Here is a 15,767-nt window from a genome sequence, read left to right on the forward strand (position 1 = left end):
CCCTCATCACCTTACTCTTTTCTATGTTCACTTTTAACTTTCTACCTTTACACTCATTCCCAAACTCATCCACTAACCTTTGCAATTTTTCTTTAGAATCTCCCATAAGCACAGTATCATCAGCAAAAAGTAACTGTGTCAATTCCCATTTTGAATTTGATTCCCCATAATTTAATCCCACCCCTCTCCCAAACACCCTATCATTTACTTCTTTTACAACCCCATCTATAAATATATTAAACAACCATGGTGACATTACACATCCCTGTCTAAGACCTACTTTTACCGGGAAGTATTCTCCCTCTCTTCTACACACCCTTATTGTCTGTGCCATAGTACTATGGATTTGAGGTCATTGTCAGTGCCTTAGTACTATGCCATGAGCTCAACTCACTCAGATAAGCTGTGAGCAGTAAATTTGGGCCTAGATATGAGAGAATTAGTTTATGCAGTAAGTGTGCACCATATAAAAAAAATCTTGCAGCACGCAGTGCATAATGAGAAAAAAAGGCTACAACAGTGTTTTTGGTTTAAAACAGCGACTGTACGGTGTATTTTCATATGATTTTTATGGTTGTATTCTCTCTTTCTTGGTCTCATTTGATAGAATGGAAGATATAGAAATAGAGATGATTTTGATTGGTTTCAAGACTGAAAATAGCTTGAAATTGAGCTCAAAGAAGTGGAAATGTTTGATTTTTTGCTGATACTCAAGAGTAAACAAATTATGTCACTTACCCAATATTGTACATCCAACTGGTGGGTCTAATATGCATTCATGAATTCACTGGTATTATTCATACAATTATTACAGTATTGCATAACAGTAAATCTTTTGTTTTTTTGTGTGAGTAAAAAATCAAAATGGAATTCATATGTAAAGCCTGGGAATGTAACTAATGAACAAAGGAAATGTTGGTTTAGTGCCAGGAATGCCTGCATTGTTTATTCTAGACCCTATTTTGAAACTGGAATATTTTGAAATTTGTGTGAAATTGGCCAAATTACTAATTTCTGATCACTTTATTGGGAGTTGTGCTCAATCAATAAAATGGAAGACATACTAGCAAAATAGCTAAGAATTTGGTCTACTGTAACAATGTAATTGACCTAAAATAAGACTCAAAGTGGACACAATTGCCACTGCATAAATATCACTGACAGCAAAATTTGCAAAAGCGTAATTTCATCAGTTTTCCATCAAATTTCGTACATTTTGTTTTATTACCTTCAAAAAGAACAAAAAGATTCCCTGCCATTTTGTAAGAAAAAATAACAAAAAAAAAAATCATTGAAACTTCTTGGATGTTGCAGACAAGTTTTAGATTGGAGGTCTGGACAATGAAATGGTTAAGAGTTTGATCCATGTCACAAAAATGACTTTTGTGTAATATTTTTATTAATCATGTTATTTTTCCAAATCTAATAAATGAGAATTCTCTGCATTCATTTGTTATTGTTATAAACTACAGTTTATTAATGTTATGGGTGTTCAGTGTATCCTTGCAAAATTATTAAATTACAGATCATCCTATGATTTTAACATAGAATTGAATCCGTGTCTACAGGAGAGGTTACGACCATATCTAGTACCGAACTGATAACTCTGTATGCCACTGAAGATAAATTGCAGGAAGAAGGACAAAAGGGAAAGAGTGATGCAGTGGAATCACTAGCACGACGCTTGAAGGTACAATATGTCTAATTTTCATGAATTTTACTCTGAGTGATGTTCCACACATCAGGAGCTTTATCAGTGTAACATGTCCAACACCAGGGTATCTTTACTGAGTGAGGTTCCACACATCAGGAGCTTTATCAGTGTAACATGTCCAACACCAGGGTATCTTTACTGAGTGAGGTTCCACACATCAGGAGATTTATCAGTATAATACAGAGGCATCAGAATGGAGCCTTGAATAGTGACAGAAGTGGAGTGATGCAGCAGTGCTAGATTAAGCACTAGCTTACCATACCCCGGCTGGGATTGAACCCGCGGTCAGAGAGTCTCAAAACTCCAGCCCGTCGCGTTAGCCAGTAGACCAGCTAGCCACAATAAGATTCGTCCAACTAGGTATATTTCTACACACTACACTACTACACTGGTCTAGTGGCTAACGCGGCAGGCTGGAGTTTTGAGACTCTCTGACCGCGGTTTCAATCCCGGCCGGGGTATGGTTTGTTTGCAATCGTGTCATTACGATTTCGTGAGTCATGTTAAGCACTAGCTTCATTATTTATAACTAGAGGATATGTTTACAATGTCATTGCTAAATCTCTGGCCAAATTTATAGGCCAGACCTGATTCCACTAGTGGACCTGCCCACATATGACTACTACTTCAACTACTGTCTCCAACTATGAAGGCCCAGGTGAGAGAAACATCTCTCGATAAAGATACCCAGCTGTTGCATGTCTTTTTCCTCAACTTTTCAGTATTTTATACCCATGATTCAAAATTCTTTTTGTTGAGTAAAATACATGTATTAAAAAAGCTACTTAAAGGATTGACAAATATTACCTGACAAATAATATGAAAAAAAATTCCTTCAGTGCTCATCATCCAAGAAATTAGAGATACCCCTCTCTTTACTTGGATCAAACCTGATTACCTCCCATTTCTCTGTTGCTGTGCTACCCTTATGAATTTAACACTTCTCCATAAATATAATAATAATAATGTAAAAATTATAGGATGGCATAAGATATACAGAGAAGCTGAACTCACAAAGAAGGATGAAAGAAAATTTCATTACTCAAAAGCTGGCAACTTTACAGTCACAGCTTCAGGGACTTCATGACTTAGATGAAAATGTAAGTTTTCTGGGGATAAGTGTTAGCATTTCTTATTTCACATGATGTAAAATAAAATTCTTGCAGAACTTCATTGACATTGCTTACAGTTCATTTTTTAAATCTGACATACTAATGATACTGTGCTATTTCCTTTGCATGTTCAAGTTCATGCAATCTTGTTTCCTCCTTGGCTGTTTGCCATTCTAATCACTTTTGTCTTTTATTATTAATATTTAAATGGTTTCTAGGTATTTATGTGTGTAACATTTTTTTCCTCTTCCAAAGAACTTGATGGCAGTATTAACTATAGAAAGTAGTGATGACATAGAGAAGAGAGAAATGAAAATTGCAGCTCCCAAACCTCCATTGTCATGTGTGACGATCCTTAACGTGAGGCACAAGGTTGTTCATGACAAGTGGGTCATTGGTCTTAACATTATAAATAATGCTGACAGGTAATTTAAAAGTTATTCATCAGTTTTCTTTTAGTTTATTAATGTATAGGATCTATTAGCTTTTCTAGTGTTTGAATTGATTATAGGTAAGATCTTCCTCCAACATATGGGATTTCAGAGCCTCAGCTCATTCTCCTTCTCAGGTGTCAAATTTTTATTCTAGATGAATTGTGTAGAAACTACTATTTTAAGTATAGCACTTGTTTTAAAGCTTTTAAATTATGAACAGTGAGATTTGAAAAGAAGATCTGGGTTAGAATATATTCTTGGTACAGTGTAGCAGGCAGTAACTTGGTTATTGTGGCAAAAAAGTAGGCCTTTGGTGAATGTGTACTGTGATATTCTCTATAGTTTGTTTATACACATTAAAATTATAGCCATTTAAGAAAATATAACCTAACACAAATCACCAACCCTGATAAATTAAATGTTATAATTCTTTTTAATACTGTAATTTAGCATTAGGTGATGAAAGATTGGATATCAGACTGGAGGGAGAGAATATTGAGGAGGTGAATGTATTCAGATATTTGGGAGTGGACGTGTCAGCGGATGGGTCTATGAAAGATGAGGTGAATCATAGAATTGATGAGGGGTGCACTTAGGAGTCTGTGGAGACAAAGAACTTTGTCCTTGGAGGCAAAGAGAGGAATGTATGAGAGTATAGTTTTACCAACGCTCTTATATGGGTGTGAAGCATGGGTGACGAATGTTGCACCGAGGAGAAGGCTGGAGGCAGTGGAGATGTCATGTCTGAGGGCAATATGTGGTGTGAATATAATGCAGAGAATTCGTAGTTTGGAAGTTAGGAGGTGTGGGATTGCCAAAACTGATGTCCAGAGGGCTGAGGGAGGGTTGTTGAGGTGGTTCGGACATGTAGAGAGAATGGAGTGAAACAGAGTGACTTCAAGAGTGTATCAGTCTGTAGTGGAAGGAAGGCGGGGTAGGGGTCAACCTAGGAAAGGTTGGAGGGAGGGGGTAAAGGAGGTTTTGTGTGCGAGGGGCTTGGACTTCCAGCGGGCATGCGTAAGCGTGTTTGATAGGAGTGAATGGAGACAAATGGTTTTTAATACTTTACGTGCTGTTGGAGTGTGAGCACGGTAAGATTTATGAAGGGATTCAGGGAAACCAGCAGGCCGGACTTGAGTCCTGGAGATGGGAAGTACAGTGCCTGCACTCTGAAGGAGGGGTGTTAATGTTGCAGTTTAAAAACTGTAGTGTAAAGCACTGTTCTGGCAAGACGGTGATAGAGCGAATGATGGTGAAAGTTTTTCTTTTTCGGGCCACCCTGCCTTTGTGGGAATCGGCCAGTGTGTTAATAATAATTAATAATAAATATTATTATTATTATTATTATCAGTGGGGAGCACTAAACCTACAAGGGTCATAGATTGCCTGACAAATAGGAGAGAATCAGGTTTGATACAAAGGAAGGATAGGTCCAATTTCTTGTATCAGGAGCCCTTCACTGACATCAGAACTAATCAAAAGTTTAAAATATTTCTCATTAAAATACACAGAAAACAGTACAGTTGAACTCCAGTATTCTCATTTTTTACAGTTTTTTCTTGGTTTCCATTATCTTGTTTTTGCTTGGCACATGAACCCTATTTGGGGGTTTCCATATTTACATTATTTCCATGAATCTAACTTCTGTGAATTATGGGATTTATTTGTACATTTATCATGTTTTCTGTGTACATTCTTTAATGAAAATTATTTAAAATTTTTTATTTATCACTCCAAGTAGATCTTTCTTTCTTATTAAAACTATTTTTAAATGGCAATAATTTAATCCTCTTAAAAAAGCTTAATTGCATAAATAAACCTTAGTTAATGTTAAAAACTGTACATCGAAATTTACATCCCTTAATAGACACAAGCTGATGTTTTCTGTTTTTTGTATTTATGGCAGATTATTAGTATGCAGTCCTCAGCTAATATTACAGGTGACAACTGGAGCAAGCATTTTATCTTATACATCTCTCGTCTTGAAGATAGTTCAACGTAGGCAAGCTAAGGCTGACGAAGCAGCAGATGGATCACTGCTAGAGTCTAAAGTTACTATAGAAAAACTGGAACCACCAGTTCTCAGACCCAAAAAGAGGGCTTGTGTTCTAGGTAACTTTTTATTAGTATTGTAAAGGGTAATTTTTATTACTGGTAGTACAGATCATTGATTATCTGATGCCTTCAGGATAGAAAAGGTGCACCCAGTTTTCAGCAGCACCAGATGACATTTTTTTGTAACTTCTTTGTTTTTGCATGTTTCATTATTTTGCATTATCTGTTTATGTGCCAGATCAAACAAGATACTTGAATAATATTGGAAACCGAAGGACCTATTACTGGATAATCAATAATCTGTGTTTATTTTTTTCCATTCAGAGATAGGTTAAGTAAGGTTTGTCAGGAAACAGGACAAGTGTTTCCTCATGCGGGTCTTAGCCATTTGATGACCCACACCTGGAGATTTTGGGCATTTGACTGAGGCCTTTCCCTGGCTTACCCGTATACTCCTTTAAAAATTATGGTTATGATTATAGTTAGTAGTGTTTTGAGACACTTCCTGTATATAAAGTTTTCAAAGATGTTAAGTATCTAAAATGTATTATTAGCAGATACAATATTAGTGTTTTGAAGTAATGCGACTTAAGCCAGCCGATTTACACTTAGTAGTATTGGACATGAATCTGTTGGAACTTGTGCTGACCAGGTATGCAATAAATTCATGATTGTTATCACTACATGAATAGTGTTGAATGATGAAAGTATTTTCGTTTTGGGGATTTTCTTTCTTTTTGGGTTACCCTGCCTCAGTGGGAGACAGCCGACTTGTTGAAAAAAAAAAAAACAGTATCTCTTCAAACATTGGAAAGGATGTGAAATCCTACAAAACCCTTGATACATATTAGTTGGGTAATAAGTCTACATCTGGCAGGTACCTGTGGATGGTAGACAAAAACATACAGTTTAGCAAAAGGAGATCTTTTATTAAATACAAAATTTTACCTGTAGTAAACTTTATCAAGTACTTTATAAAGCATCTTGTAGGTGGAAAGCCACATTTAGTAAAAGGTCTGCAATGGCTATACTGTACCTATCTTTTTCCAAGACTTGCCAACTACTTACTCCAATTATATGAGCTGTCTTCTCATAAATGGAAACATTTATAAATTTAATCACCTACCGGTGCATAATTGATAACCTCTCCATATATTACCCACCTATATCCATGGGTTACCATTAACCATCGGTTATTATTATAATTATTGTACTACAGTGAACCCCAGTTTTTGTCCGGTCTGGTTATTGTACAATTCAGTTTTCGACCACTTTTTTTTGGCAAAATTTTTCCCGTTTTCGTACATTACTTGGAAATTGTCCATACCAGGCACGTCCACCTGCCCACAGGACACGGCCACTCATACGTTCATGACTCGGTTTGCCTTTGTTACTCGTTCAGTGAGCATTACTCTACACGTTCATCCAAAACATTTCATAATAATCCATTGGTTTTTGTGCTTGAGTTCGGACATGTAGAGAGAATGGAGTGAAACAGAGTGACTTCCAGAGTGTATCAGTCTGTAGTGGAAGGAAGGCGGGGTAGGGGTCGGCCTAGGAAAGGTTGGAGGGAGGGGGTAAAGGAGGTTTTGTGTGCGAGGGGCTTGGACTTCCAGCAGGCATGCGTGAGCGTGTTTGATAGGAGTGAATGGAGACAAATGGTTTTTAATACTTGACGTGCTGTTGGAGTGTGAGCAAAGTAACATTTATGAAGGGGTTCAGGGAAACTGGCAGGCCGGACTTGAGTCCTAGAGATGGGAAGTACAGTGCCTGCACTCTGAAGGAGGGGTGTTAATGTTGCAGTTTAAAAACTGTAGTGTAAAGCACCCTTCTGGCAAGACAGTGATGGAGTGAATGATGGTGAAAGTTTTTCTTTTTCGGGCCAACCTGCCTTGGTGGGAATCGGCCAGTGTGATAATAAAATAATAAAATAAAATAATAATAATGATGTGATAACTGGTTTGAAAACCGACAAGTTGAAGATTGAGACATGCAACATATGGGAATCTTTATTAAGGAAATATTTTGCCACACAGTGACTTCTTCAGTCCAATACAAAGCAGAGAAGGGTAAGGAGAGGAGGAGTTTGAGGTAATCAGTCCCTCAGCTTGGAATTGATGTGTTCGGTCCAGGTATTGAAGAATTCCTTGTATCAAGCTCCTTGAAGTTGTGTCTGACAGATGTGATAAATGGTTCCATTTATCACATCTGTCAGACACTGCAACTTCATGGAACTTGATACAAGGAATTCTTCAATACTTGTCCAACCTTTGGACAAAGACCTACTTACACTAGTGGATGGCTCCACTGTGATCCCGCTTCCTCCTGCTTCGACTCACCTGTCTACAGTATATAAGCCACTTCTCTGACCATATGCTCTACTTTCTACAAGAGAGATGGACTGAACACATTGATTCCAGGCTGAGGAACTGATTACCTCAAACTCTTCCTCTCCTTACCCCTCTCTGCTTTGTATTGGACTGATGAAGCCACTGTGTGGCAAAACATTTCCTTAATAAAGATTCCCATATGTTGCATAAGTGTCTCAATCTTCAATAATAATCATGCAGCTCCTGGGAAATAGGAGGTAATCAAGTTTGATCTGAGGAAAAGAAGGGTAGCTCCAAATCCTTGGATGAAGAGCACTTCAGCATCACTTGAACTGATTGCTTCTCTTGACTCCTAGTCTTTCTGCCTCACAGCAGAAATCCTTATTTGTCTTTCAAATCAGTGTTAGAATTGACTTATTTTCTTGCCAATCACTACATCCAGCAGCACAAAAAGCAATAACCACTGTATAGGCTTAGAAAGATGAGAGAAATCTCGGGTATGTGTACCTGTCCAAAAGGCTTTATTTCCAACATAGCCAACAAATAACCCACATCACATGCAAAACCTTAATGGGAAGTTTTTGGTGCAGTGTGAGTGATAGAGGTAGTTAATATTTTAAGTTGGACAGTAGTATGTAGAGGGCCATATTACAAATAAATATTTCCCACAGGTGTGTGCGAGATTCCAATATTTAATGAGGGTTCAACTGTAAATTGCTCAGGAATTTTATCATACAGCTGTAAATCACTGAAGACAGAAACAACTCAGCTGTTGGTACCAGAAGGTGAAAGTCCACTTCAACAATACCAGATGACTTTTGAGCCAATACAGATTTCAGCTCAAGAACTTCACAGCCACTCCATTACAATAGAAGTGAATGTTGTTCAAGCAGGTAACAATTATTTTTTTTTAAAAATTCCTCGATTCATGAAATAATTATTCTTGTTTTAATATAAAAAGTGATTGAATAACTTATTATTTTTGCACAGGGTAAGCAAATTATAATTGTAGTTAACTGTTTTGAGTATGCAAAGATGGAATACTGACTTGTCTTTTGTTATAATTATCCTCAAATAGAACCTACTGAAAGAACTGAAATTAAATACGGATAATTTTATTATATTTTACAAAAAAATTTTCAGGTGTGCCCTTCAGCACTGTGGCATTAATTGCTGGAAGCATCTGCAATAGTGTTTCTTTCACCAGCCTCGTTTCCCCGCTAACTGAATTTATACCCAGGGTTTCAAAAGCCTACAAATTGGTTAAGGTCAGTAGAGGTCATGTAGGTATTCTTTTTCTAGATTTATCTTATATTTTGTTGTGAAGTAATGAATAATATGTAAAGTATATAAGCATGCATGGTATTATGTGATTTTATTTCCCTACTGCATATACAGGCAGGCCCCACTTTACAGTATTTCTCTAATGCATTAGTGTTCAATTATTCTTCATTTATTCAGACTCCCTACAATAAATATATTCACCACTCACTATAAGCTAAGGACGAAACTATTTTAACCCTTTGACTGTCGCAACCCCCAATCCTGAGGTGTCTCCTGGTGTCGCAAAATTTCAAAAAAAAAAAATTATTTTTTCTTATGAAATGATAGAGAATCTTTTCCCAATTGTAAAGACACCAAAACAACGAAATTTGATGGAAAACTGACGGAATTACGCTCTCGCGAAATTAGCGACCTCGGCAATATTTACAAATCGGCAATTTCGCCCACTTTGAGCCCTATTTTCGGCTAATTCCATTATTCCAGTCAACCAAACTCATAGCTATTTCTTCAGAACTCCATTTTTTCCATCGATTGAGTACAATAAACTGCCCATTTACCAATTTCAACTACCCAATAACATGGTCAGAAATTTGCAATTTGGCCAATTTCACGAAAATTAAAAAATATGACAATTTCAAAATAAGGACCAGAATGAACAATGCAGACATTCCTGGCTCTAAAATAACATTTTCTTCATTCATCAGTCATGTCTCCAGGCCCTTGTTATATTACTCTTGCTTTTTATTTTGAAATTTTTTTCAAACAAAAAATAGAAGATTTACTGTTATGCAGACTACTGTAATAATTGTAAAAATTACATCAACCCACTCATGACTGCATATTAGAATGGCTATTTGGACATTTATTGGACAATGACATCATTTGTTTACTTTTGAACATCGGCAAAAATCAAACATTTCCCGTACTTTGTGCTCCATTTCCAGGTTCTTTTTATAGTAAAATTAATCAAAATCACCTCTATTTCTATAATATAGTTTCCATTCTATCAAATGAGACCAAGAAAACGAGAATACAACCACAAATACTATACGAAAATAGACCACAAAGTCGGCATTTTAATTAAAAAAAACGGTCGGAGTTTTTTCTTTCTCATTATGTACTGCGTGCTCCAGGATTTTTTTTATTTGGTGCACACTGACCAAACAGACCCATTCTCTCACATGTGGGCCTACCAGCTTTCTCCTGCCTGATTTGAAGCCGCTAGAATTTATGAGTAGATATACAGTGGACCCCCGCATAGCGACTTTAATCCGTGCAAGAGGGCTGATTGTTATGCGAAATGTTCAGTATGCGAATGAATTTTCCCCATAAGAAATAATGGAAATCAAATTAATCCGTGCAAGACACCCAAAAGTATGAAAAAAAAAATTTTACCACATGAAATATACATTTTCCTACACACAAAGAGAAGGATACATGCACAATAGTAGAGTAGTACATGCACAATATATATTGTGCATGTACTACTCTACTAAATGAAGAATAAATGACACTTACCTTTATTGAAGATGCAGCAATGACTGATGAGACAGTGTCCTGGGAGTGCCTTTTCCTCCTGAGTACTGTAGGTCCTGTTTGGCATTTTCTTCCAGAACAGGCCTTATCACACTGTGTATGCCACTACGATTCTTAAATCTCTCAAACCAACCTTTGCTGGCTTTAAATTCACCAATATGAGCACTAGTTCCAGGCATTTTTCCCTGTTCACCTGGGTGTTAGTCGACTGGTGTGGGTTGCATCCTGGGAGACAAGATTAAGGACCCCAATGGAAATAAGTTAGACAGTCTTCGATGACACTGACTTTTTTGGGTTATCCTGGGTGGCAAATCCTCTGGGGTTAATTGTTTCTTGGTATTCTCAATAAGCCACACCAACAACGGTGCTACAGCAGCAGCAGCAGCTGACAGTGGTACAGCAGCAACAGACGATGCTACAGCAGCAACAGACGATGCTACAGCAGCAGCAAACGATGCTACAGCAGCAGCAGACGATGCTACAGCAGCAGCAGACGATGCTACAGCAGCAGCAGACGATGCTACAGCAGCAGCAGACAATGCTACAGCAGCAGCAGACGATGCTACAGCAGCAGCAGACGATGCTACAGCAGCAGCAGACGATGCTACAGCAGCAGCAGACGATGCTACAGCAGCAGCAGACGGTACTACAGCAGCAGCAGCAGCTGACGGTGGTACAACAGCAGCAGCAGCTGACGGTGGTACAACAGCAGCAGCAGCTGTACCACCAATAGTAGCGATGGTTGATTGGGGTTTATTATACAACCTGGCCAGCTCGGAGACACGCACTCCACTTTCATACTTATCAATGAACTTTTTCTTCATCTCTATAGTAATTCTCACCCTTATTGCTGTAGGGTTGGCACTAGAAGCTTTCTTGGGGCCCATGGTCACTTATTTTCCAGAAAAAAATCACCAAAAACACTGTAATAATACGAAATGTTCCGATTGTATGCTTGGATGTTACCGCGGAGGCTGGCTAGTAAACAATGCCACCGGCGGAACATGTGAGCGTGGCTCAGGCCGCACATTGAACGCGTCTCGGACGAAGAGCGGTGAGCGGATTTTTGGGCGGTATGCGAGGCAAAATTTTTGCGAAAAAAGCGAGCTGTATGCGGATTGTACGGTATGCGATGCGTGCGGTATGCGGGGGTCCACTGTACGTCAAACACGGTACCTCGTAAACGTATATATACGGCCGCGACAGTCAAAGGGTTAAAGTAATGTGTGTATTGTATATGCATTTTTTAGGCCTAGCTATATTGTCCATTTAATATATGATAGTTAAAACATGTTATCAGGCTTTTATATGCATTTGAAAGTGAAAAAAAAGGCTATTTAAAAGTGGAAAAAAAGGAGGGGGGCTATGTTTCACTTTGCAGTGGTAGTCAAGAACCTAACCTGCTATACAAGTGGTGCCCTCCTCTATACAATACAACACTTTGGGGTGCCACAGAGTACAGCCTCTCCTCACTTAACGATGGTGTTGCATTCCTAAGACTACATCGTTAAACAAATTCGTCGCTAAGCAAGGAGCATAATATAATGGTAGTGGGTTTGTGTCAACCATCTTTGATATTGTTTTAATGTAACCTTTGCACCATATATAACATTTTTACTATATTTTTTAATGCTTATACAGTAGTGTACTGTATATTGTAATAAGCAGAATAGAGGAAATCAGCTCTAATATATGTACATTATTGAGGTATGCATACTGGTCAGAAAGCCTGTCATAAGTTCGAGTTGTTGGTAAACAAGTACGTCACTAAGTGATGAGAGGTTATATGTGGAGTAATCTGTACTTTCATCTACACATGACTGTCCCACTCATGTGTCGGCAGGAATTCTAACGAAGAAAACACATTCGCCAACACTCAGTTGCTGTATCTAATTAGTAGTTTTAACTACTTGTGGGTATGATTAAGAGTTCTACTAATACCAGTAATGTTCTTTGTGTTAAGAATAACTAATTTTTTTTTTTTTTTTTTTTTTTTTTTTTTTTTTTTTATTTTTTTTTTTTTTTTTTTTTTTTTTTTTTTTTTTTTCAACAAGTCGGTCGTCTCCCACCGAGGCAGGGTGACCCAAAAAAGAAAGAAAATCCCCAAAAAGAAAATACTTTCATCATCATTCAACACTTTCACCACACTCACACATTATCACTGCTTTTGCAGAGGTGCCCAGAATACAATAGTTTAGAAGCATATACGTATAAAGATACACAACATATCCCTCCAAACTGCCAATATCCCAAACCACTCCTTTAAAGTGCAGGCATTGTACTTCCCATTTCCAGGACTCAAGTCCGACTATATGAAAATAACCGGTATCCCTGAATCCCTTCACTAAATATTACACTGCTCACACTCGAACAGATCGTCAGGTCCCAAGTATCATTCGTCTCCATTCACTCCTATTTAACACGCTCATGCACGCTTGCTGGAAGTCCAAGCCCCTCGCCCACAAAACCTCCTTTACCCCCTCTTTCCAACCCTTTTGAGGACGACCCCTACCCCTCTTTCCTTCCCCTATAGATTTATATGCTTTCCATGTCATTCTACTTTGATCCATTCTCTCTAAATGACCAAACCACCTCAACAACCCCTCTTCTGCCCTCTGACTAATGCTTTGATTAACTCCACACCTTTTCCTAATTTCCACACTCCGAATTTTCTGCATAATATTTACACCACACATTGCCCTTAGACAGGACATCTCCACTGCCTCCAACCGTCTCCTCGCTGCTGCATTTACCACCCAAGCTTCACATCCATATAAGAGTGTTGGTACTACTATACTTTCATACATTCCCTTCTTTGCCTCCATAGATAACGTTTTTTGACTCCACATATACCTCAACGCACCACTCACCTTTTTTCCCTCATCAATTCTATGATTAACCTCATCCTTCATAAATCCATCCGCCGACACATCAACTCCCAAGTATCTGAAAACATTCACTTCTTCCATACTCCTCCTCCCCAATTTGATATCCAATTTTTCTTTATCTAAATCATTTGATACCCTCATCACCTTACTCTTTTCTATGTTCACTTTCAACTTTCTACCTTTACACACATTCTCAAACTCATCCACTAACCTTTGCAATTTTTCTTTAGAATCTCCCATAAGCACAGTATCATCAGCAAAAAGTAACTGTGTCAATTCCCATTTTGAATTTGATTCCCCATAATTTAATCCTACCCCTCTCCCGAACACCCTAGCATTTACTTCTTTTACAACCCCATCTATAAATATATTAAACAACCATGGTGACATTACACATCCCTGTCTAAGACCTACTTTTACCGGGAAGTATTCTCCCTCTCTTCTACACACCCTAACCTGAGCCTCACTATCCTCATAAAAGCTCTTTACAGCATTTAGTAACTTACCACCTATTCCACATTGCTCCTCTATCCACTCTATCATATGCCTTTTCTAAATCCATAAATCCAATAAAAACTTCCCTACCTTTATCTAAGTACTGTTCACATATATGCTTCAATGTAAACACTTGATCTACACATCCCCTACCCACTCTGAAGCCTCCTTGCTCATCCGCAATTCTACATTCTGTCTTACCTCTAATTCTTTCAATTATAACCCTACTGTATACTTTCCCTGGCTGCCTTCAAGAGAGAGCTGGACAGATACCTAAAGTCAGTGCCGGATCAGCCGGGCTGTGGCTCGTACGTCGGACTGCGTGCGGCCAGCAGTAACAGCCTAGTTGATCAGGCCCTGATCCATCGGGAGGCCTGGTCGTGGACCGGGCCGCGGTCCATTTTGAACATGAACATGTCTTCTGTAGATCTTTGCACTCATCATTTATTAATCAAAGAAAAAAATGAACATGTTTATTATTCAGCTATCAATCAAGACATGCCAAAATCTTGTGCTGCCCAAAATAAAAATAAAAGTTATAGGTACAGTTCTATTACATTTACATCATTCAGTTTTTTATCTAATTAATTTATTTGGAGTAAAAGTGATTTTTTTATGCAGGGAATTTGCTACAAAAGCAGTTCCCAGTCCAAATGTTTCTTATCCTACACAGCTAAGATTACAAATGCTTATAGTACACATCTCTCATTATCAGGCTAACTTTTTAAAAAAAATTAGCGTTGTAGGTAAATTAACAGTACCAACTATTGTAATGTCATAAAAGCAAAATCGCCAATCTTTTTGTTTATTTTACTTTATCAAATTAATGAAAGTATATTCTAAAAGTATTGAAAGAAAGCCTATAACTGTAGATTATAACTAATATATTCATAAGAATTGTCTAAACAATTGACCCATTAACTGTCTAAACGTAGATCTACGTTCTTACCAATAGCGCTCCAAATGTAGATCTACATTTTATTTCTCCTGCTTCCAAATTTGGCACGATTGGCCTGAGATACCTGGTCTTAACACTTGGTGTGCGCAGTATTAAAAAATCTGGGACCTCTTAGTACCTTGTGGGATCACCAGTTCAATTGAGCACCAGCTAGAGCCAACAGCGCAGAAAACACGTGGGATTTACTGATGTCGTGTTATATTAACACTCCCCTTTTAAGAGGAAAGTGATGTTGACCCTGAGTTTAGTGGCTTTGAGGTAGATGTGGCCACAAGTGGTTGAAGAAATATCAAAAACCTCAATAGTAACCCATGTGCAACATTTTGGTACTACTGGTAGTGTCAACATTTTGGTACCACTGGTAGTGTCATCCTGCCAGAATGTCCTATAACCTCTGCTCTAAGTAAAAAGAAACAATTCTGGAAAGTGTAATACATGTTCAGCAGGCTGACTGGCCGGCAACTGGCTAGCCAGCTGGCTGGCTGATTGGCTGTCTGTCTTCGTCTGTCTGTCTGTATCTATCTCTGTCTATCTCTCTGTCTGCCTGTCTCTATCTCACAGGTACACATAAATACAATCACAGTATACATAGTGTAAATTACCTAGGATAAACCAAAATATCCAGACAAAGTGCTGTACTGTGCTTGTAGATATAAGACATAATAGCATGACTGGCAAGTAATACGCACTTTGCTTGATCAGAAATCAGACGTTGCGAGTCTGACGACTCTGCATCCCGTTGGTTCATGAGCCGCTCTCTGAGACAAGAGAGACAAGCCGACAGAAAGACAGACACACACATAGGCAGACAGAAACATACAGGCAGAGACAGATACACACACAGGAAGACAGAGACAGATGTACACACACACACAGGCAGGCAGAAAGACACACACACAGGCAGACAGAAAGACAGACATATACACAGGCAGACAGATAAGCAGACATAGCTAGACAGACA

The 15,767-nt window shown here is 38.2% G+C and overlaps 1 protein-coding gene across 4 annotated transcripts in view; it reads left to right on the plus strand.

Annotated features, from left to right (window-relative positions):
- The window catches only part of LOC128695159 (uncharacterized), a 46,675-nt gene that overhangs the window by 24,429 nt on the left and 6,479 nt on the right, over positions 1–15,767 (plus strand). For 3 of the 4 annotated variants that reach the window (XM_070091344.1, XM_070091348.1, XM_070091345.1), the window contains exons 6-11: positions 1,569–1,690; positions 2,695–2,814; positions 3,082–3,251; positions 5,167–5,372; positions 8,317–8,538; positions 8,789–8,913. In XM_070091344.1, coding sequence (XP_069947445.1) covers positions 1,569–1,690; positions 2,695–2,814; positions 3,082–3,251; positions 5,167–5,372; positions 8,317–8,538; positions 8,789–8,913 — 965 coding nt within the window. The remainder of the gene's footprint in view (positions 1–1,568; positions 1,691–2,694; positions 2,815–3,081; positions 3,252–5,166; positions 5,373–8,316; positions 8,539–8,788; positions 8,914–15,767) is intronic. The other variant, XM_070091346.1, reaches the window with a different exon arrangement.

The sequence above is a fragment of the Cherax quadricarinatus genome, chromosome 35 (genome assembly GCF_038502225.1).
Source record: "Cherax quadricarinatus isolate ZL_2023a chromosome 35, ASM3850222v1, whole genome shotgun sequence".
NCBI lineage: Eukaryota > Metazoa > Arthropoda > Malacostraca > Decapoda > Parastacidae > Cherax > Cherax quadricarinatus.